This window comes from Mya arenaria, chromosome 2 (genome assembly GCF_026914265.1).
Source record: "Mya arenaria isolate MELC-2E11 chromosome 2, ASM2691426v1".
NCBI lineage: Eukaryota > Metazoa > Mollusca > Bivalvia > Myida > Myidae > Mya > Mya arenaria.
This window is the reverse complement of record NC_069123.1, coordinates 30,819,996-30,842,497: the sequence shown is the minus strand read 5'-3', so window position 1 is coordinate 30,842,497 and position 22,502 is coordinate 30,819,996. Positions and strand designations below refer to the sequence as shown.

The window sequence follows — 22,502 nt, the reverse complement described above, 5'->3', positions numbered from 1 at the left end:
ATATTTTTCCATTTAAAAATATGTTTCACAAATCATGAATTTTACAAACCATGAACTAGTTTCTTTAAATGGTTTTCAAGTATAAAGAATATAAATGGACAATTCTGTGCTTTGCATATAACATGTTATAGAATTTATGTGTTTTGGATGGGTTCACATTTCCGCTAATGAATTGATCTTGGTTAAACTCATGAATAATCTAGTATTGAAGTTAATGCTGACTGCACACACCTCTGATGTTAATATATATAACAATTATAAACACTCTTTGATATGAATTAGCATATTTGCATTGGCACCTAAATTATGCAAAACTGTTGGCCGTATAAATTTGAAAAGCATAAAAAACATGAAACTTGGTACAAACGTTTCAAACGTGTAGCTTATATAGTCTTATTACTCAAACTTAAATAGTTACTAACTCGTTCAAATTAGAAAATTGGATGAGTGTAGTTTTTACTTTTTTTTCATGAAATTATTTGCCAGTCTGCTTTTAAAAATAAGTCAAGATATCGTGATAGCCTTGGTGTACTGGTATGCAACATAGTTGTCATGCAAAAATGTTGATCTTGGCTTTAACCTAAAAGAAGGCTATACAAATGACATTCATGCTAATTTTGTAGCACGGCCATTAATTCTGACATTAATAGTTTTCACATTATAATGCCCCTTCTTCAACCGAAAAATAACGGACAGACTTTGGCGTTGGCTCCAGGGCGCTCTTGTTATCTTCAATGTATACATTAAATGCTGGGATGAAGTCCTAAAGTCAGCTTAAATGTTCTAACTGTATGTATTACCTGCCATGTGTTCAGTAAAGTTGTTAGCGACGAATGTTTGTTGTTTGGTCTCCAGCTTCCGCAGTGCTATACACTGCGTCGCAATAAGGATACGAAACAAAACAGTTTGCTTACATAAGGTTATAATTGTTAGCCTGTACTGATATATGTCAACCTTCAATTACATAAAACAACAACTATCTAAGAGTTATGACATGCAAATTAAGGTCAATCCATACAATATTATTGAATCTTTTGTACTATAATGCTAGTTTCTTGGAATTCTCTTGACATACTTCTTGCATAAAAGAATAAATTGCATCCTTATAAGGTTTGTGATGTGTAATTATGTCATAACATGAATGTTCCATTTACGTAATATAATCATACGAGTGGAAAAAAGTGGTGTATGCTCGTTTTCTGACAGAAAATCTTTCCGTATACAATCGGCTCCTTGGCAGGTCTAACGTCACCTGTAATGGGTCGTTAATGCCTTACTTAATGCCATGACACACATAATAACAATTTGAATGCTTTGTATTGTTGCTCTCACTGCCAATGGATTCTGGTACAGCTTCTCCTTTTCTAATGTTATATTGCTCATCAATAACTCTTTTAATTGGATTCAGGCTGCTTTCTGGAAGAAAAAAGCTCTCCATTGAATGCCAGAAAATTTCTTTGGCCGACTTTCATAACAATATATGCTTATATTTCAATGCATTAATAATTTGAATAGCATATCATTCCAGAACACCACTTGTCATTTCAAGACATGAATTATTTACTGAAGTATAATGTGAAAATTAGAAGCCCTGAATTGATCAATGCCCGTTGGGCTAGACAATACAATTTACAGTGTGCCACTCTTTTATTGTGATCGAATATAACTGCTATATTATACATGCATGTGAAACGTCTGGTTATTACGCCATATTGTATTGAATTTGTGAAGCACCCATTATCTAGCAACTGTTTTATTATCAATTTTAGATCATCTGTTTCAAGGACTATTCATGTGAAATCATCTTTTATCAAGTATGAATTGAAATGCTGACTAGTTGAACTTTCAAATTGAAAGCTTAATTTCACAGGAAATGGTTTCTATTGTTATACCCTCAGCTATTGTGTGGGACTTCATTGGAATCATGCTCCATATGAGGAGCCATTTCCTGTGTCCTACTCTACGTCACCATACATGTTTTTTTGAAATGTAAATTCACATATGGATGCATTTTAGAAAAATACTGTTCATGATTTCTGTATGTTCACAGTCTTAAATATGTCAAAAAAATATACAGTCCAACCCCATTGGCTCAAACTAGCTTGGCTAGAATTCCTCATTGGCTCAAACTGGATGTAAAGGGCCGATTTTTATATACTGAAGGTAAACATTCCTGCTTGGCTCAAAATTTCTGAAGCACGAGGTTATTTCGCCAGTCCCTAGGACTTCGAGCCAATGGGGTTCGACTGTATCCGGTTGCTACAATTAGAAATAAGAATATTAATTTATAATATTTGACAATTGACATTAACTTGGTGAAACTTTAAGTCTGCTACAGTCTTAAACACAATGTCATCCCTCCCATGCCACTGCCCCCTTCCCTAATAAAGTCTATCCCCATTTTCATTGACAGATCAAGGATGCCCATGCGTGCCTTGTCCTGGCCAACAAGTATTGTGAGGATCCCGACCAGGAGGACGCGTCCAACATCATGCGAGTTATCTCCATCAAGAACTACCACGCTGAGATCAAGGTCATAGTCCAACTTCTGCAGTACCATAATAAGGTATGGTATGCCAACCCAAAGGAACATTCATAAGAAAGTTATTAGACACAATGTCCTCTTTAGTTGAACAGATACTTTGATATATATGTGGTATCGACCGATGGAAATCAGGACGTTTTGTCTGTAAAACACGTGACCAGTGTAGGGGTAGTTTTTGGCCTGTCCTTGCTCCCGCCAGACGACTTCCAGCAACCCTGCAGTACAGACGTGTGTTCCAGAGTACTCTGCTGACAAAGACTAGAGACCTGTAAAGACTTGGGTAAATATTCCCCTGGCCCCTTATTTGCAATAAGAGCTAGTCTTATTAAAGCCCAGAGTTACCACATATACATGTATGGTTTCTCTGCAATAAAACTACCAAGCACAGGTCTAATAATGTCTAACTACTGGTCTACTATAACAAGGTATGGCAAGTTTCAATATTTAGACACAAGATTTGTTTGCGATGAATATAGCATCTTTAACATATGGGTTTTCTCAGCAATAAAACTGCCTTACAGAGATATCATCGTCTGTCTGCCTACATACCATAACAAGGTATGGCTTACATCAAATATTTACAATTATAAATTTATTTAGCATCAGATTCCTGATGTTTCCACACATAGATCCATGGCGATCCAGTATGGCAAAAGTCAGATTGAATCTGTTTAAGTTGTTGACAACCATTGATTGGAATGCTTATGATGTAACCATTGATTGAAATGCTTGTGATGTAACCATGAAGTGTTTGCAGGAGATTGATCTTAAGTATTTCTAATAAAAGGTGCTTGTAATGTTCATAAACAGTTATTATAGTGTATCTTAATGATAGGTTTTGAAGGTTAGTATAAGAGAATTATTATAAAACAGCTGTTAATATCTATCAGAGAAAGAGAGTAATTTGGAACAGAGTGTTAACACTTGCAGATGAAAACATTGGTTTGACTTCATGAGCAGTTGGCAAACATAATAATTTTTTATTATAATGATAAGGCTTGCTTGTTGAAACATTCTCTTGATATCAATCCCATTTGTTGGATTATATCTTTGATATTAGACTAATTTGTTGAGTATTTTCTTAATTGATATGATGCTTAATCTGATTAAGACCGCCCTTGCATGATAATTATTTACTTTGATTGACATAATAATATGTTGAATCCAAGTTCACATGCATTTGGTTGTCCAGGCTAATCACTGAATAGTAAATCTCTCTATTGGTTTAACTGCTGTGGTTCAGGGTCCTGTCAATTGATATATGTTAAATTTGGTGGACATCGATATACATGTAGCAACCCTTGATTTTAGACTTAAATAGTTCATAGAATTGCCCTTGATTTTAGGCATATTTATGAAGCATTCACATTTTTTGAACACCCCTTTTATTACTTGCATTATCTTTCAACATCAACATCATTTCAGTCATTTGTTGAACACCCCATTCATTTCATACATTTTTGAACACCCCTTTTATTACTTGCATTATCTTTAAACATCAACATCATTTCAGTCATTTGTTGAACACCCCATTCATTTCATACATTTTTAAACACCCCTTTTATTACTTGCATTATCTTTAAACATCAACATCATTTCAGTCATTTGTTGAACACCCCATTCATTTCATACATTTTTGAACATCCCCTTTATTACAGTAAAATTTGTTGAATATGAATAACAAAACATCCTCTTTATTTTAGGCTGCGAAACATCCCCTTTTTCAGGTATGTTTCTATTTCAGGCATATTTATGGAACATCCCCTTTAATAAGTTTCAGCCACACCAGTTTAACATCTGATTTAGGCATGCATTATTAGCCTTCCCTTTGAATCTGGCATATTTATTGCATATCGGCTTATTTTAAGGCAAATTGATTAAAAATCCCATTTATTTCAGGCACATTTGTGAAAGATCCCATTTATTTCAGGCACATTTGTGAAAAATCCCATTTATTTTAGGCACATTTGTGAAAGATTCCATTTATTTCAGGCATATTTGTGAAAAATCACATAAATTCCAGGCATATTTGTAAAACATCCATTTTATTTCAGGCATATTTGTTGAACATCCCAAGCTGGGACTGGAAGAGAGGGGATGATGCTGTGTGCATTGCTGAGCTCAAACTTGGCTTCATTGCTCAGAGTTGTCTGGCGCCCGGCTTCTCCACACTGATGGCTAACCTGTTCACCATGAGATCATACAAGCCGGTAACTATTTAAACCTATAACAATATGCTTGTTATTGTAATGCATTACCCGGCAACTGTTCTTGATGGTAACTCTTATTGTGTTGCCTCGGAAGTGTGGCAAACACATAGGGATTAGTTTGTCCAGCGTCAGCGTCCATGATGTCGTCATTTTCCGTATCATCATCAGGCTTTCATTTTTCATCCATAACTTTTGACTCTTAAAACTTGGTATGGAAATTGGTCATAGTAAGCATCGACCCCTGTTGATTTTGGGGTCATTTGGTCAAAGGTCAAGGTCATGATGACCTTTGTTAGAAAATTATGGCCGCTCGCTACAAGAGACACATCAGATTCGTGAACTTCTAGTGGATATTGAATCCTTATCTGAATGTATAATAATATGTGATGTACTTGCATGCTCATTAGAATAGAACCTTGTTAATGTATGACATTGTCAACTGTTTCTACATTAAACTTTCTTGCTTTCTTGGCTTAGACTCTTGTTGAGAATTATTTTGAAACTGCCTATATCTTTGCAGTCTACTTACAATATAAATGCTGGTCCATCTTGCCTTTAAGGGGCGTAGAAGATTGTCTACTTGTTTGTACAGTTTTTAATTTTGTTTTGTATTTAAAGAAGAAAATAAGGGTCGGAATATTTGAGGCAAGTACACCATGAGAGTTTAAGTAAACTATTATATGTGTGCAGACTGTAATGTATTATTGTGAATGAACTAGCAATAACTTGAATGAGATTCGGCGTGGTCAGATACCCCAATACACTTTTTGCGCTATACTATGTTGTGCACTATTGGCGAATTGGCTAGGAAGATCTAATATTTATGAATAATTACTGAGGCAGTTTTATTTGTTCCGCAAGGAACCAATGCCAAAATATGCACAGACACGGAAAAAAAAAATTTGGTGAGAGATTGAATTGCACTCTTAACCACTCTCCCATGGAGACAACCAGAAGACAGGGTTGGAGACAACTAAAAATACAGAGTTATTGAAGAGTATTTAATTAGAACATGTGATTTCATTAGATGGAAAGTTGTTTTTCCTGCCTTATGCATATTCATTAAAGCGTGATTTTGTCAATCAATTTCTTCTCAGTGTTCATCATGGAGTGTAACTGAAAAAACTACTTTGGTTGCTGATGATTAAGGTTGGTTGACCAACCAGGGTTTCTAAGCTTAAAAAAGATGCATTATATCAAATCTCAATAACAAAGGAGGAAATTAATTAACTTTTCTTAAAAGCTGATTTTGGGGACAGACATCTTTCCTTTTTATGTGTTCATCTTCATTGGTTCTTCAGCCACTCAAGTTATTGCTAGTTTTTGCTGTATTTCTGATAACTGTTTGTGATGTTGCATTAGAATTTCAATTCAGTTATTGGTGTTCTTAGATTGATTTTTTGTTAGCTTTCAGCACTCCAGGATAAAAGGGTTAATCTTTTCTGCTATTTGATCAAGATTGCTAAGCACATAATAGATATAAAAGAAATGAAAAATTCAGATTCAGGAGCTAATCTGGCTTAATCACTGTGAAGGTCCTGCAACAATGGTAAAAACATATGTACTTTCCTCACAGCTCATTAAAATGAAAGACTTCCCTTTTTATGCTAGATTATAACAGACAATCGTTAGTTACGTAGGATTCACCAAGCTGTCAATGCAGACTTATTGTTCCATGGAATTCCTTGGGTTCAAAAGAATTTAAGGAGCAATTTGAGATCTAAGTCAGGATATTTTCTCAGGTCAATGCCGTAATCGGCAAGATGGATAGTCCAAAATGTAACATCAATTATAATGTATGCGATATTATATAATATTGGAATGTATATTTTAATGTTCTTGTATGTTGATTTAAAAAAATTATCTTGATGTTTTTCTTTGACTCGAGTCACAATTTTGTCAATATCCATCAGTAATATGACTTGTATTTCTTCTGTTATTAATGTAATTTTGTTACCGTTGCCGTAATGATATTTTTGAGATCTGTTTTCTCATTTAATGTTGTATGGCTGTACATGAAACAAGTTCAAACTGAAGTTTTAAGCTTGTGAATCTATACTGGCCATAAAAATATATTTGAAGAAAAAAAAACAACGGAAAAATAAAACAACAATAAGTTTTGCCAAAAAATCGATAAAATGTATCATAGAAATCATAATGACAAATTTCTTAGATAATATGCAGCTATTATTAATATACAAAAATGATAAATCTCCATTGTGCATTAGTAAGTGAAATAATTAGAAACAAAACAAATTTTTATATATATTTAAATGTTGTTGTCACTTCCTTTTATCATGTTCATATACATACATTTAGCTACACAGCTGTTAGACTAAGTCAGAACTTATGTGAGTGTGAGAGAGGCAGAAAATAATTTATATCCAAGTTATATATGACTAAACTTAAGAAACAATTAAAAAACATAAATAATCAGTGTGGTGTAACCTTTACAGTCAGTTGAGATGCAGCAATGGCAGAATGACTACATGCGGGGCACAGCCATGGAGATGTATACAGAATTTCTGTCCTCGTCCTTCAACGGCCTGACATTCCCTGAGGCGGCAGAGTATGTTCATTGCTTCAAGTTGTAATCTTGAAATAAAATAAGTTAATTGAAATTATAACATTCAGGGCTGTATCTAGGCCATGATGGGCCTTAGCCCCATGGGTATTATACCATTTATATATTGTATATTGTTTTGCACATGTCGGTCGGTCTGTCTGTCTGTCTGTCTGTCTGTCTGTCGGTCGGTCGGAATACCAAATGGTTTCCGATCAATAACTTGAGAACGCTTTGACCGAGGGACCTCATACTTGGTATGTGTATTGGTCATCACCAGCAGATGAACCCTATTGATTTTGAGGTCAGTGGGTCAAAGGTCAAGGTCAGTGTGACCTTTACATGAAAAACGGTTTCCGATCAATAACTTGAGAACGCTTTGACCCAGGAACCTCATACTTGGTAGGTGTATTGGTCATGACCAGCAGATGAACCCTATTGATTTTGAGGTCAGTGGGTCAAAGGTCAAGGTCAGTGTGACCTTAACATGAAAAACGGTTTCCGATCAATAACTTGAGAACGCTTTGACCCAGGGACCTCATACTAGGTAGGCTTATTGGTCATGACCAGCAGATGAACCCTATTGATTTTGAGGTCAGTGGGTCAAAGGTCAAGGTCAGTGTGACTGTAAGCTGAAAAAAGGTTTTCTGATTGTCCATATTTTATTTAAGTGTCCAAATCCTACTAACAATTTGGCTCCCAAGGGGGCATAAATGTTTCACTAACATCTCTTGTTTTTTTACAGTTTGACGACTTTTTCCACATGAGTATGTTTACGTATCGCTAGCTACACCTTGTCTTTTTTGTTAACTCAAGATTTAAAAAAATGGTATAAACTTTTGAGTCCTATATCAAGATGACCTTTGTCTATTTGTATATGTGTCAAGCAGGCAGATGTTCCTTATTGTTAAGAATTGTGTCGGGTGGGGGGGGGAGGGTTCTGTGTCATAGAAACAATTTTTTTATCCAATCTTCATGAAACTTTGTCAGAATACTTGTTAGCAATTGATTTATTTGAGATCAGTGTGGATATGGGTCATCTCTGGTAAAGAACTAGATCAAATATAGAAAAACATTAATTCAGCAGTGTTTATTCAAATTTTCTTAGCATGAAACAATGTGAATATGAGTAATATCTTGGGTGGAAAGCAAGGTCAGACCCGTGAATAAGGGTTGGCAGCATTTGATTTTCCTCTCTTAATATACATCCTGCTGCAAATGCCATTTACCAAAATGAAAAATCCGGTTTCAATGAGGTTTGTGCATTAACACATTATTACATAACCTTTCTCTACATATCAAATGCCTTCCATTGATACCAAATAATATGGGGTAATCGAAAGCATCCATAGTTCACATAATTGTATAATGGACTCATATCTAATACCTTGACCTATCTACCTACATATACTTACTTAAAGCAAATTGTAGCCATGTTTTACTACTTCAATATATTTTGTTAATCAGGTTGTGTTTTGCGAAGCTGAAGTTGCTGCTGCTGGCTATTGAGGTTCGGTCAGACGAGGGAAGGGAGAGCACTCTCGCGATCAACCCGGGCTCAAAGGTGAAACTAGAGACGGCCACACAGGGATTCTTCATAGCTGAGTCTGCTGAGGAGGTCAAGAGGTTTGTTGATTCTTGGCTATTATTATGCTCTTACTTATGAAAATGTTTATATCTGAACATAAAGGATATCCCTTCGAAAAAGAGAGATGTGACTTATAGCAGCCATTTTATCAAAGAGTGTTCAACAAAATATTGTTAGATAGGGAGTTGGTTTAGAACCCTTTATTTAACTCTATATTGATGTTTCCTTAAAAACATACCGTAATACAGGAATTGTACAGATATATTCCCAGAGGAATAATTGCAATCAAGAATTTATATACAAAAAATATGTTTAAATCATAAAATGAATTGAAAATGTAATTTGCAAATTAAAGCTTGCTTTGTATTGTGTGACAATTCAAACAATTGATTTTGAACTACATAATTATAATATAAAGAAAAATAAATGTGCATTTCACTAGTTGATAAGAGGGTCCCAATTAAAATTGGATTCTGCCAAAGGGGTAGAAAGGAATGAAATCCTGCCAGATGAAACCCAGTGGCTGGGGTGGCATGGATTTGTTTATAGATTTACTGCAAATTAACTGTGCGGCAAATGTCACAAAGCTACTCATATAATGTTATTATTAGGTGAAGGTGCCGCTAACATTAGTACCATTTTTTAAGAACATTTTTTTATACGACCGAAGGGTCGTATTATGTTATGGCCTCCATCGTCTGTCCGTCTGTCCGTCCGTTAGCAATTCCGTGTCCGGGCCATAACTTGGTAACTAATAAAGCGATTTTCAAATAACTTTATACAAATCATCACTACATTAAAAGGATGTGTCGCGCGCAGTTTCCAGGTCCATACCTCAAAGACTATAATCACCATGGGGGTGCGTTAGCAAATCCGTGTCCGGGCCACAACTTGGTCACTAATAAAGTAATTTTCAAATAACTTTATACAAAGCATCATTACATTAAAAGGATGTGTCGCGCGCAATTTCCAGGTCCATACCTCAAACACTAGAATCACCATGGGGGGGGGACGTTAGCAATTCCATGTCCAGGCCATAACTGGGTTACTACTAAAGCAATTTTCAAATAACTTTATACAAATCATCTCTACATTAAAAGGATTTGTCAAGCATGCTTTCCAGGTCCGTACCTCAAAGGCTAATTTCACTGGGGGGCGTTAGCAATTCCGTTTCAATATTGGAAGTTTAAGCCTTTATTGTAAACACTTCACACCTAGTAAGCAGTATACTAGCATAACCTAAATGTTTATTAAAGACCTCAAGCTGAATCTTCTTCGGGCGTATAATGCTCCGTTTCGTGGTGCTCTTGTTTTCGAAGTCTTGGGTCCATATTCAATATCATTCTTATTCTTACCCGTAGACTTGAATCAGGGATTCGATGGAATTAATTTGTGAATTAATTCTACAATCCAATCAAAACACTCAGATTCTACTCTTAATCACTTAACTTTGAACATAATTCTTAAACCATTCAAGATATTCAAATGAGACTTGGTACAATTGTTGCAAGAGACAATGTCCACATGTTTAGCAAGGACCATAACTCTGGCTTGAATAACTGTTGAGTTATGCCCATTGTTTCATTAAAAAACAGACAAGCATTAGTGTTTACTCTGCACCCCTCTTGTTTGCAGTCAACAGGAGGAGAACTCAGAAATACTGTTGTCCACAAGAAGCAAAATAAATGAAAGTTTTTATTGTTTGCATTAATTACTTCATTAATTAGTCTTCATGATTCCTCCCCACCCCCCTCTTCTTTGCAAATAATAACTCTTTCATTGTATGTTTGTATATTTTTTGTGATAAGTGCATTCTATTTGGAACAAATATTGTAAACATCTACCATTAATCTCATTGTCCAGTTTCTGAGATATTTGCCTTGCTATGTCTCATAACGAGGAACTTTTGATGTAAAGTTATTGATTCGGAGAGAGCTCTATTAAGCTGGTATGGTAGTTAGTGTCATTTCTCGACAGGGAGTTTTTTGTGTGTGTTTTTCTGTTGGTAATCAAATATCCTGGGGGCTAGTTCATCATGTTTGTAGGAGGGATTTTCAACAGAAATAACAGGGGGTGTTCCATCAAGGATCCTTGGTGGGATTTGTTTGAAGGAGAGCTTTTCAACAATGGGCAGTTTCATCAAGGATCCTAGGTAGGAATTTGTTCCTAGAGCTTTTCAACAATGGGCAGTTTCATCAAGTATCCTTGGTGGGATTTGTTTGAAGGAGAGCTTTTCAACAATGGGCAGTTTCATCAAGTATCCTTGGTGGGATTTGTTTGAAGGAGAGCTTTTCAACAATGGGCAGTTTCATCAAGTATCCTTGGTGGGATTTGTTTGAAGGAAAGCTTTTCAACAATGGGCAGTTTCATCAAGTATCCTTGGTGGGATTTGTTTGAAGGAGAGCTTTTCAACAATGGGCAGTTTCATCAAGGATCCTAGGAAGGAATTTGTTCCTAGAGCTTTTCAACAATGGGCAGTTTCATCAAGGATCCTAGGTAGGAATTTGTTCCTAGAGCTTTTCAACAGTAATATTTGGGGCAGTTTCATCAAGGATCCTAGGTAGGAATTTGTTCCTAGAGCTTTTCAACAGTAATATTTGGGGCAGTTTCATCAAGGATCCTAGGTAGGAATTTGCTCCAAGAGCTTTTCAACAATGGGCAGTTTCATCAAGGATCCTAGGTAGGAATTTGTTCCTAGAGCTTTTCAACAATGGGCAGTTTCATCAAGGATCCTAGGTAGGAATTTGTTCCTAGAGCTTTTCAACAGTAATACTGGGGCAGTTTCATCAAGGATCCTAGGTAGGAATTTGTTCCTAGAGCTTTTCAACAGTAATACTGGGGCAGTTTCATCAAGGATCCTAGGTAGGAATTTGTTCCTAGAGCTTTTCAACAGTAATATTTGGGGCAGTTTCATCAAGGATCCTACATGTAGGTAGGAATTTGTGTCTAGGAGAGCTTTTCAACAGTAATATTTGGGGCAGTTTTATCAAGGATTCTAGTAGAAAATGTGATTTAATCTTGATTCTTTTCCTTTACAGGGCCTACTACTATTGCAAAAGTTGTCACAGTGAGGTCACAGACATTCGTATGGTCAAGAAATGTCGCTGCAGACCATGTAAGTATTGAAAATATTAGCCTGAATTACTAGAGAAATGACCTTATTTGCATAACCCCGACCCTTTGGGGATTGAACTGCCAGCTTGGACTAGATGGAGAATTATAGATGCATAATTTTGTTGTCACCTTGCCTGGGTTGCATTTTAGAGAATGTATGAGTGGTTTATTTTCCAGCAAAAATGAATGCTTGAATTATCCATCACACGTTAGACTGTAGATTGCTTAAATTTCACGAGAGTGTAATATTTGTGATTCTTAGCTGGATTTTTCATTGAAAACAAAAACATCTGGGTTATAGATTGTCAAGCACTAGGTAAGGGTGGTTGGTCAGATGTCACTTTTTTTGTCATAAATACAACAATTTTTATTCTATTTTTTTGAAACTTTGTCAGCAATTATTCAAGACAATTGTGAATATGGGTCATATTTTGTCATAAACTAGGTCAATAGGTCAAATATGAAGCCAATTTAAATTGTGTTGAAGTTTCTTATTCCTTTCACAAAATATCATCAGTGTTAATCCAATCTTCATGAAATTTAGTCCCAATATTTCTTAGCATGATATTTAGGACCTGAGTGGAATATGGGTCATCTCGGGTCAAAAACACTGGGTCATACCACTGTGAATATGGGTCAGCAGCATTCATAGTTTCGTCTTTAAATATTCATACTGCTGTAGAACACATTTGTTAAAATGAAAAACTGACATTAACCCCTTGTTCTTAAATCAATAAGGATGCAAATTTCTAAACTAGCAGAATATTAGTTTACCTTAATAATGTTCTTCAAGTGAAATAATGGGGGCGCCAATTTTAAAACTAGTGAAGTGCAAAAACTCAAAAGAGGCACTCACAATTGGTCATGTATGTAACACTGTTAGTAAAAAATTCTACATGTAACATTACATATGAAATAGAATTTCTTGTTTGTGCAGATTAAAGTAAGAATAAGCATGAATTATTTACATAGAATCAGAATTTAAAGTTTGATTTGATAATGTGCTCTTTTTTTAAGTTTGAACACTTTCCAATTCTTCGAAAAAATAAATAAAAAAATGTTTGTTCCACCCAAACTAAAGCTTGCAGCACCAGCCTATATTATAACATGGCCTGCTTTGAAAATGAATTCTGACTTTATTCTTAAAGGGGCTAGACACCAGATGATACAAGTGCAAGAAAAAACTTACATAAAACTGACATTTTCCTGTATGCATTGATTCTTATTTACTGATCTATCTCATAGCTTACAACACATGTATCTTTCACAGTTTTTGCGCATTTTTCCAATTCAAAATTAACTATATGGTTCTCTACCACGTTTATCCCAGTAAGTTTAAAAATAGCGTCAGTTTATTTATCTGTACTAATAAACAAATATGATTTAAACTGGGAAACCATTATGCACTATTTGAAAATAGGATGTATTATCGGCCTCCTAGCTGGCATTGACAATTTTTGGACCATCTGGTGTCTAGTCCCTTTAAGGCTTTGGAAATTTAGTTAAGGACGATGATGTTTGAAAATGGAAATGATTGATATTGTATGTAACACATTATATAAATGATTAATACTATTTGATAAGGGACCAATTTCTATGCATTACAATAATTTCTGTACTTATAATATAATGATGAGGGGTAAAATAGTGCTAAAAACACTGAATGGTGGATATGTTCAGTAGTTGTTCTATGAAATTACTTCTTGTAAATAAATGTATTTTGCTTTGCAGCTATAGAGCCATCGTATAAGCCTAAGTTAAAAATTAATCCAAGTATCAGAATCAGTAAGTTAGTGAACAAGGCATAGGCTAGTTTCAGTAAATGTTCACAAAATTAACCACATGTGTATGTACTTATCTTTATCTCTGTCGTGTACTGCAGAATACTAACAGTAACACTTCTGTATGCACTTCTCATAATCTCTGTGAGTCTTTCATATAAAAAAATTATAATAAAAAACCTTTCGTAACTTTTGGTTATAAAAGGTTTCAAGGGAAGTATGGGCTATTAGGGGAAGTAATTATGGGCTATAAGGGGAGTATGTATGTATGGGTTATAAGAGGGTAAAGAATGGGTCATTAGGGGAAGTTAGTATTGGTAATAAGGGGAAGTAAGTATAGGCAATAACAGGAAGTTAGTTTGGGTTATAAGGGGAGGTAAGCATAGGTTAAAAAGGGAAGTAAGTATTGTTTATAAGGGGAAGGTGGTATGGGTTATAAGGGGAAGCATGAATATGTTATTAAGGGAAGCAAAGAAAATTATAAAGTGAAGTAAAAATAGGTTATAAAGTTATGTTTTGGTCATAAGGGGAAGCAAGAAAGGGTTATTAAAGAAATTAAAAATAGGTTATAAAGTTAAGTTAGAATGGGTTATAAGGGGGAAGTAAATAACAGATATAAAGGGCAGTACATATTGGTTGTTAAAAGAGTAAGTATGGGGGTTAGTAAGGGAAGTTATAATGGGTTATAAAGGGAATTAAGTATCAAGTGGCATATAACAGCAAACAAAGTATTGATTATTAAGAAAAACAAATGTTGGTTTAAAGTGAAGTTAAGAATGGATTTTAAAGGGAAGTAGGTATATTATGGGTTGATGAGGATTAGCAAATGGTTTATAAAGGGGAGTAAGTATGGGTTGATGAGGATTAGCAGTTGGGTTATGAAGGGAGGTTAGAATGGGTTGATGAGGATAAGCAGTTGGGTTATAAAGGGAAGTAACTATGGGTTGATAAGGATTACCCATTGGGTTATAAAGGGAGGTAAGAACAGGTTGATATGGATAAGCAGTTGGTTTATAAAGGGAAGAAAGTATGGGTGGATAAGGATTAGCAGTTGGTTTATAAAGGGTAGTAGGAATGAGTTGTAAAAGGAAATAGAATTGCAAAGAGAAGTAAGTTTTAGTTACTAAGATAAACATAATTATGAATGTTCACTGACACTGTGGTTCATAGGAAAGGGCACTTAATCTTTATTTGAGCAAAAACTATTTGGGGTTAGGGCTAGATGGCAAAATAGATGGCTTTAAGCTTGTAGAATTTCAAAGTAGAATTTCAAATGAATGAAGGTAAGGTATGTGGTGACTAACAAATGTTTTCTGCGTTGCAAACCAGTGGCTTTGTTCCGTAAAGGCGCAACTGCAGTTCTAGGTAATGTTGGTGTTTTTTTCTGTGTAAATGATGGTGATTCCACTGTTGTATATGCATGCTAGAACAGTTTCAATGGAAACTAAGCTTTAGCTGTTTTGGTTATCTCTTAAACATTTTGATTTTTTTTTAAAAATATTTATATCCTTGTTTGCGTTTTAGTTTTTAATTTTCAAGTCAAAGAATTGTTATTTGACCAGTAGGAAAACAACATCATATCTTTGTTTGAAAGTCCTTAAAAAATGCAATTAAGCAAAATGGATCTATTCACTTCATTAGATTTTTTGTTTCAGTTATATTTTCTTTCTTTCCAGCTAAAACTACATATTTTGCAATTATTTATATATTTTTGCTGATAATGCACTATTTTTCTTTAATCATGTTACTGTTACAATCACATGAAAGACCATTTAATGTCCATGTAAATAAAGATTGTCATTATTATAAGCTCATCTGGTTTTTTAAGAAAACGGGGGTTCTAAAAGGTATTGTTATAGCCTTCATAGCCTTCATGACATTGTTGGAAGCAAATCCTTATTCTTAGCCATTTTTGGAAACCCTTCAAGATATTCCAATCAAATTTGGTATACAAGTTGCCAAAGATAACATGCTTATGTACATTATGGCACATAACTCTGACTTTAATAAATGTCATATAATGCTTCTTGTAAAGGTCATGCAAAAACTTTACCTTGGGCATCACCTAATAACAATACAAGATATACATATGAAACTAATGGTACACATGTTGCCAAAAACAATGTTTACATTAACAACAAGGCTCATAACACAGGCTTCAATAATTGTAAGTTATGTAATTTGGTAGGTTTAACTTTGCCAGTATTTAACAGTCTTTCAGCCTTTTCTCATGAAACTTTGTACACATGTTGCTAGTGATAAAATTATAATGCACATGTGTAGTGAACATGTGTAACAAGGTACATAACTCTGGTTTTAATTTATGTTCAAATATGCGTTAGATAGTTGATAGAAAAAGTGCAAGCCTAAAGACTTTAAATGGCAAATAACTTAATAACTGTTCAAGATAGGTATATGAATCTTTGTACACATATTTCCAATGACTATGTGCACATGTATGGTTATAAAGGCTCATAACTCTTGGTTGAAAAAAATGCAAAGTAAAACCCCTTATTCAACAGATGTGTATTGCATTATGCCATACATTTCTTTATTAAAGTTTTATTGCACCTTTGTTTCGACTTTCATTTCTTTTGCTTATGTTTGCGTTATTTGTACAGGATTTATATTTATTGTACAGAAGTTAATTGCAATATGTCAGGATTTCCATTTCTTTTACTTAAGTTTATTGCGTTAAGGCAGGACTTAATTTTTTTTAATTAATTTTATTGCAATATGTCAGGAATTTAATTTCTTTAACATTGCCTAAAGGCAGGATTTACATTTATTTTATAGAAGTTTATTGCATTATTCCAGGACTTACATTTTTTTAAGTTAACAATGAACGTGTCTTTCCATTTTCTTTTTCATGGATTCTCCATCTATTGTCTGACATGTGGACAGCTTCTTTTGCTTAGAGTTTGTTATACCAATGTTACTTTAATGCAAACGCTTGTTTATCCTTTTACCAGGTAATAGTTGGATGACATGAAGTAAATTTTAATGATTAAGAATGGGCAAATTCAGCTTAGTGAATGAGGCCTTCTTAATCATTAAGATTTTACTTCAGGTCTTTTAATTTACTTAGAATACAACCTCATTGGCTGACACATGTAAACACAAAATCTGACCCAGTGAGTTTGTGTCGAATGAGTGGCAGTAGACACCCGCAGAAGTTGAAATTCTTAACGATTAAGCCAAGTATCTAATGACTGCAGTTTGCAGTTTCATTGGCTGAAAAAGTAGGTTGTATTCTTAATGGTATTTAAAAGCAGATCTACTCCCCTGGTTAAGCAAAGACAGAAAATAATGACTGTTTTTATTCTTACAAATACCATTTTACTTTCCAGCCAGTAGACTTTTAATATTAAAAGGGCGCTGTAAGTGGTTTAAATACTTTCAATCACGTATTTTTGTGGCATGATAATGGAATTTAGCAAGATCTTGACCATTTTGCACAAAAGTCTGTTGTTACCATGTTTAAGGGAAGTTGAAATTGGATGTAAAAGTAAATGAGATATTTGTAGTACATTTTCAGTTTTTCATTGCCATCGATTTTAAGATGACTCAAAATTAGGAAAACTTATCAAAGGAAAATGATGCCACTTTAAATCACCTGTATTTTAATACAATCTCAATATGTCTTTAAGACTGCTTTTGGCAAAAAAGTTTATTTTCTGTATAACTTAAAAGTTAATTGATGCATTGAAATCATGATTTTGTCATGAAAACTATAATTATCAAATTAAATAAGATGGCTACATTAAAATTACTCCTTTTCCCAGTGTCCCACCTGTAGCTAGCTCTTACTTAATTTTTCTCCTTTTTGTGTTGCGCATTAGCGGTGACAGGTAGGTGATGAGTGGTGCCCCTTGCACTGCAGTGGACATTTATAATCTCCCCTACACTTCTTTCCTTTATAAATAGCCAGCAATTTCAGTTTGAGCTGTCTAAAATAAACATAATTTCGTGTATGATATAAATCATATGTTTATATTCACCTACGAACAAAGTTTGAAGGGCGTATGTATATTGGAGTCACCCTGTGGATGGTTGGTTGGTCGATTGGTAGGTTGGTTGGTGGGTTGGTCAGTCTGTTGCAATTTTCCTTGTTAAGATGATAACTTGAAAACTACTGGATGGAATTTAATTAAACTTCATTTGGTGGTAGAACATGATAAGAGAAAGTGCAGTGTACAAGAACCATAACTTTATTTCAGCTAATTACAGTTATTTGCAGAGTTATTGCCCTTTGTTACTTTTTCTTTGTCTGGAGCACAACTTGAAAATTACTGGATAGAATTCTATAAAACTTAATAAAATGATAGAACATAATGAGTTGAAGTGCAAAATGAAAGAACCATAACTATATTGTAGCTAATTACATAGTAATTGCCCTTTGTTACTTTTTCATGACCGGTTGGAATGTTATTAAACTTCATACTTAGGTAAACCACAATAAGAGAAAGTTTAGTGTGCAAGAACCATAACTTTATTTCAGCTTATCAAAGAGTTATTGCCTTTTGCTACTTTTCCTTGCCTGGAGCATAACTTGAAATTTAAAGTGTGAAATTTAATTAAACTTCATTCAATGGTTAATCACAATGAGTGGAAGTGCAGTGTACAAGAACCATAACTTCATTTCAGCTAACTCTGTATCAGCTAATTACAGAGTTATTGCCCTTTTTACTTTTTCTTGTCAGCAGCGTTACTTTTAAATTTCTCAGTGGATTTTAATTAAACATTGCACAGTGGTTAAGCATGATGAGTGGAAAAACAGTGACTACAATAACTTTGGAGTTATGGCCTCTTTTTTAAAAAAGAGTTTGCCATTCCTGTGTCCAGACAGCATCCTGGGGTATTCGTCACTCCTGTGACAGCTCTAGTTGTCTTTATCTTGTGTTTATAACTGTTTCTTAACTCTTTTCTATTAGTATCAGTGAGTCTTGTTTGTTAGAAATATGATTGAACTGTGTGTGTATGTGTTTAAACATTGATGTTAAAGGGGCTGTTCTCCATATGATGAAATAGTGAAAAAAAGAAGAAAATTGTCGAAAACTGACATAAACTTGGTATCGATGTGTACAATGCATTGATACTTACTTACTGAAGTACCACATAGTTTACAATTTATTATTTTCACAGTGTTTTCGTATTTTTCCATTAAAAAAGATTACTAGGTATGTCTCCCTAGTAGAATTCATTCCTTATGCGTGATTGGCTGGAAGATGTTATCACGTGATATTACCAAGTTAGGTATATAGCTTAAATATTCCAGATGTTTAGAGTGAGCCTTCCTAGCACAGTGGATACTTCACTGAACTGCAATATTGGGGACACCGGTTCGAACCCGGTCTCCGACTTGATTTTTTTTTTACAGTTTGGTATATTTTTTACAATTATGATATCAAAGAGTGAAACATTTTAATCAATAATCGTCCTGAGATTCATTACAGAAAAAAAAAATTTGGTGCCAATCTGGTGTACTGTACCTTTAAATAGATTTAAATGTATTCAATGTTATAAAAGAACTTTGCATCTTATGTTTTAAGGTGGTAAAAAAGGTAATTTATATGTTGTTGTATAGAAAGATATCACTTCACTTGGTGACTTAGTTATTATACATTACACAGAAAAACAGTTGTTGTTAATACAAGTGACACAGCATATGTAATGGAAGTAAGTTTTAGATTTGAAACAGTTAAATTTCATACCTTATTTCACTTATTATTTTGTCTTAAATTAAATAATTACACTTTGTAATGAATCACTGTTTGATTTAGATATAACATTTTAATTATAATTATATAATTCAAGTTATAAATTTGAAATTGATTTGTGCTTTTGGAATATTAAATGCCTTCAAAAGTATAAATACTGTGGAATTTAATATAAATAATGTTTCTAGGCATTATAATGCCATGTAAGTCTGAAACTAACACCATTATTTGATTAAAAAAAAACATATTGCAAATAAAGATTGGCATTTTCCCCCAAATTGCTTGCCCCCTCCATATCCAATCAGTCTGATACAAGATGTTTGTAATTGTAGCTGCCACTCAAAGTCAGAACCCTGGCAACCCATTCACCAAGATTAAAAAGCCCCCAGGGGGAGGTGGGAACATGTAAGTATTGGATGCATATTGCTGTTTGCTGTGATATTGTTAGCTTTTTAGTATTTCCAAGAAAAAAGTTGAGGTATTGTCATATAGCTATAGTGTTGAAGTCTTTGGCAGTGCGCCTTCACCTTGGCCTTAAAACAAAAACAGTTTATGAAATTCTAATGAAACTTGGTACACATGTTGCCAGAAACATAACACCCATGTACAGTAAAGCCTGTAACCCTGATTTTAATACTTTAATAATTAATTGAGTTATGCCCCCTTTTTTACTGAAAAACAGACGAGCATTGGCCCTTTGTTATAACTCTTAGATTTTTATAAAAAGCATTCATTATTTTTGTCATAAATAATGTACAGATCTGACCTTATGTTGAACTTTCTTTTTATATATTCTGTGTCTGTTCATTTGTTTTGATATAATCGGCCAGAGACATTTTTTTAAAGCTCATACATTTGTAGCTTAAAAAACTTGGCCATTAAAACAGGCTTATCACTTTTTATCACTCATATAGCTTAGTAAATTTGGCCATAAACAGTCTTTAATGCTCATATATATGATTTTTTGATATTTGAGCCAAACCACTGATAATGAATGTGTTACTTGTAAGTGAAAGTAGGAACTATTTCGATGGCGGAGGAATTCTAACAGTGAACATGTCGGGACTATTTTAGTGAGGAAGATGCTTGGGCAAGACATAAATGGCAGTCTTCTGCTTCAAGAATAAATCGCCTCTCTATGTAAAAATAACCCTCCTCAGGCATGCAGACTTGCAAGACACTTTCCAATCTTTAGTTTGGCTGGAATTTTGGAGCTTTTATTGATACCTAATTAGATTTACTGTTTGAAATGATTAAAGTGGCCCTTGAGTGTCTGCATATATAGAAGTGGTTGCAACAGATCTTCATAGTTGCAGATGTTTTGCAATGAAGCCACCCTCATGCAGTGTAACTTACATAAACTAATAGGATTAATTTGAATAAAACATGTTTGTCCTAGGAGTTTTGCAATGAAGCCAGAGTGACCCTCGTGCATTCTAACTAGTTATACCTAGTATTGGGATTGATTTTAAGGACCATCCAATTCTAAAGATGAATGACACAAATTTGCTGGATTTTATATTGAGACTAATCCCCCTGAATCTATTCCAGCATTGAATTTGGTTCCCCTTTTCGTCAGTTTCTAAGTGTGATTAAAATCACTTACAGGGCATCTTTCTCCTAGAAATCAATGAAACAGAATAGGTTCTTAAAGGGACTAAACACAAGATGATACAATTGCAAGAAAAAAAGGATATGGTTATTTACTTACCCATTATAATTGACCATTTGAGGCTAATGTTTGGAGGAAATACTGTATTTGCCAATTAAGGGACCATCTGGTGTCGTGTCCCTTTCAGTTTAAACTTTTTTTTTTTTACAAATTAAAGTTATATTAACTTGTGCTAAGTCATTCCCATTGGAACTAAGTTGCACGAGATCGTGGTCTTGTTTTCTGACATACCCGAAGAAAACCCTCTTATCCTTCTTGGTGACCACAACCCAAACTTGCATATGCTTTACAGGTTGTTAATAGAAGTTGAACATACCATAAATGTCCTATTAAACGTGCATGCCATTAGTAATAGACCCGCCTGGGCTCTTTCCATGGGTCTATAATTTTCCGATTCTTTGTCATGAACAATGAATTATGACCTTAACCCTAAACTTGAGTATTTTTGTGATATTGAGGTTAAGTCTTTGTATCTTAAATGATTTATTTGCCTGTAAGTCAAAAGTTTCAATATTGTTTTACTTCTTTTGTTTTCAGAAAGAAAAAGAAAAAGTCCAAACAAAAATCTGACTACGAATGGTGAAAAAATATGCAAAATATCATATAACGTTCAATGTATATGTATATATATATATATACACTTAATGAGATCTAACGCATAGATCATAGATTTTAAAAAAATGTTATTTTCTATTTGAAAAATATTCAAAAAGAACAAAAAGATACAGCTTTACATCAGAAAATAAACCAGATTTGTTTCCTTAAAATTCTGGTCTCGAAGATAATGTCTTGTTCGTAAGGAAAAGATCTTTTAGTGGATACCACTTGTTGCCGCAATTTCACGACATGTAGTTTTGCTTGTATGATTCAGCGGAATTGTTTCAAAACAATGTAATTTCTGCAAATGGATAGTCGTTGGGGCAAAACCTCGCTAAAATGGTATCTGCTAAATAGACTTTTACCTTGCTGTCAAAAAACGAGACTCAACTTCACTATATCGATAGAATAAAGCGGAATAACAAAATAATGCATGTTGCTGTATATTGATTACATTGGTTTATATTTTAAATTAACCAGAAAAACATGTTTTTACCTTTGACCACCAGTTCACTTATTTTACAACACTTACAAGTGTTTTGTTTGAAATGCTGCGTTCAGGGGCATAAAATCAATTTCCAGTCATACTTGTATAATAAGTTCTAACTATCTAGTGCATGATAATTGTAATGGTATGCACAACTATAAATATTTTTTTCATCTTAGTCTTCAGAATCTGAAAAATGGTTTCTAATTCTTATCTTTAGAAGGG

At 34.1% G+C, this 22,502-nt stretch overlaps 1 protein-coding gene across 8 annotated transcripts in view; it reads left to right on the top strand.

The window, feature by feature from the left end:
* LOC128246166 (calcium-activated potassium channel slowpoke-like) overlaps positions 1–22,502 on the top strand; it is a 94,935-nt gene that overhangs the window by 49,880 nt on the left and 22,553 nt on the right. For 2 of the 8 annotated variants that reach the window (XM_052964372.1, XM_052964359.1), the window contains exons 10-17: positions 2,414–2,566; positions 4,600–4,755; positions 7,212–7,324; positions 8,786–8,944; positions 11,945–12,021; positions 13,752–13,805; positions 19,854–19,926; positions 20,596–20,661. In XM_052964372.1, coding sequence (XP_052820332.1) covers positions 2,414–2,566; positions 4,600–4,755; positions 7,212–7,324; positions 8,786–8,944; positions 11,945–12,021; positions 13,752–13,805; positions 19,854–19,926; positions 20,596–20,661 — 851 coding nt within the window. Of the gene's footprint in view, positions 1–2,413; positions 2,567–4,599; positions 4,756–7,211; positions 7,325–8,785; positions 8,945–11,944; positions 12,022–13,751; positions 13,806–15,130; positions 15,167–19,853; positions 19,927–20,595; positions 20,662–21,730; positions 21,773–22,502 lie in introns of all 8 variants that reach the window. The other 6 variants (XM_052964378.1, XM_052964365.1, XM_052964391.1 and 3 more) reach the window with 6 other exon arrangements.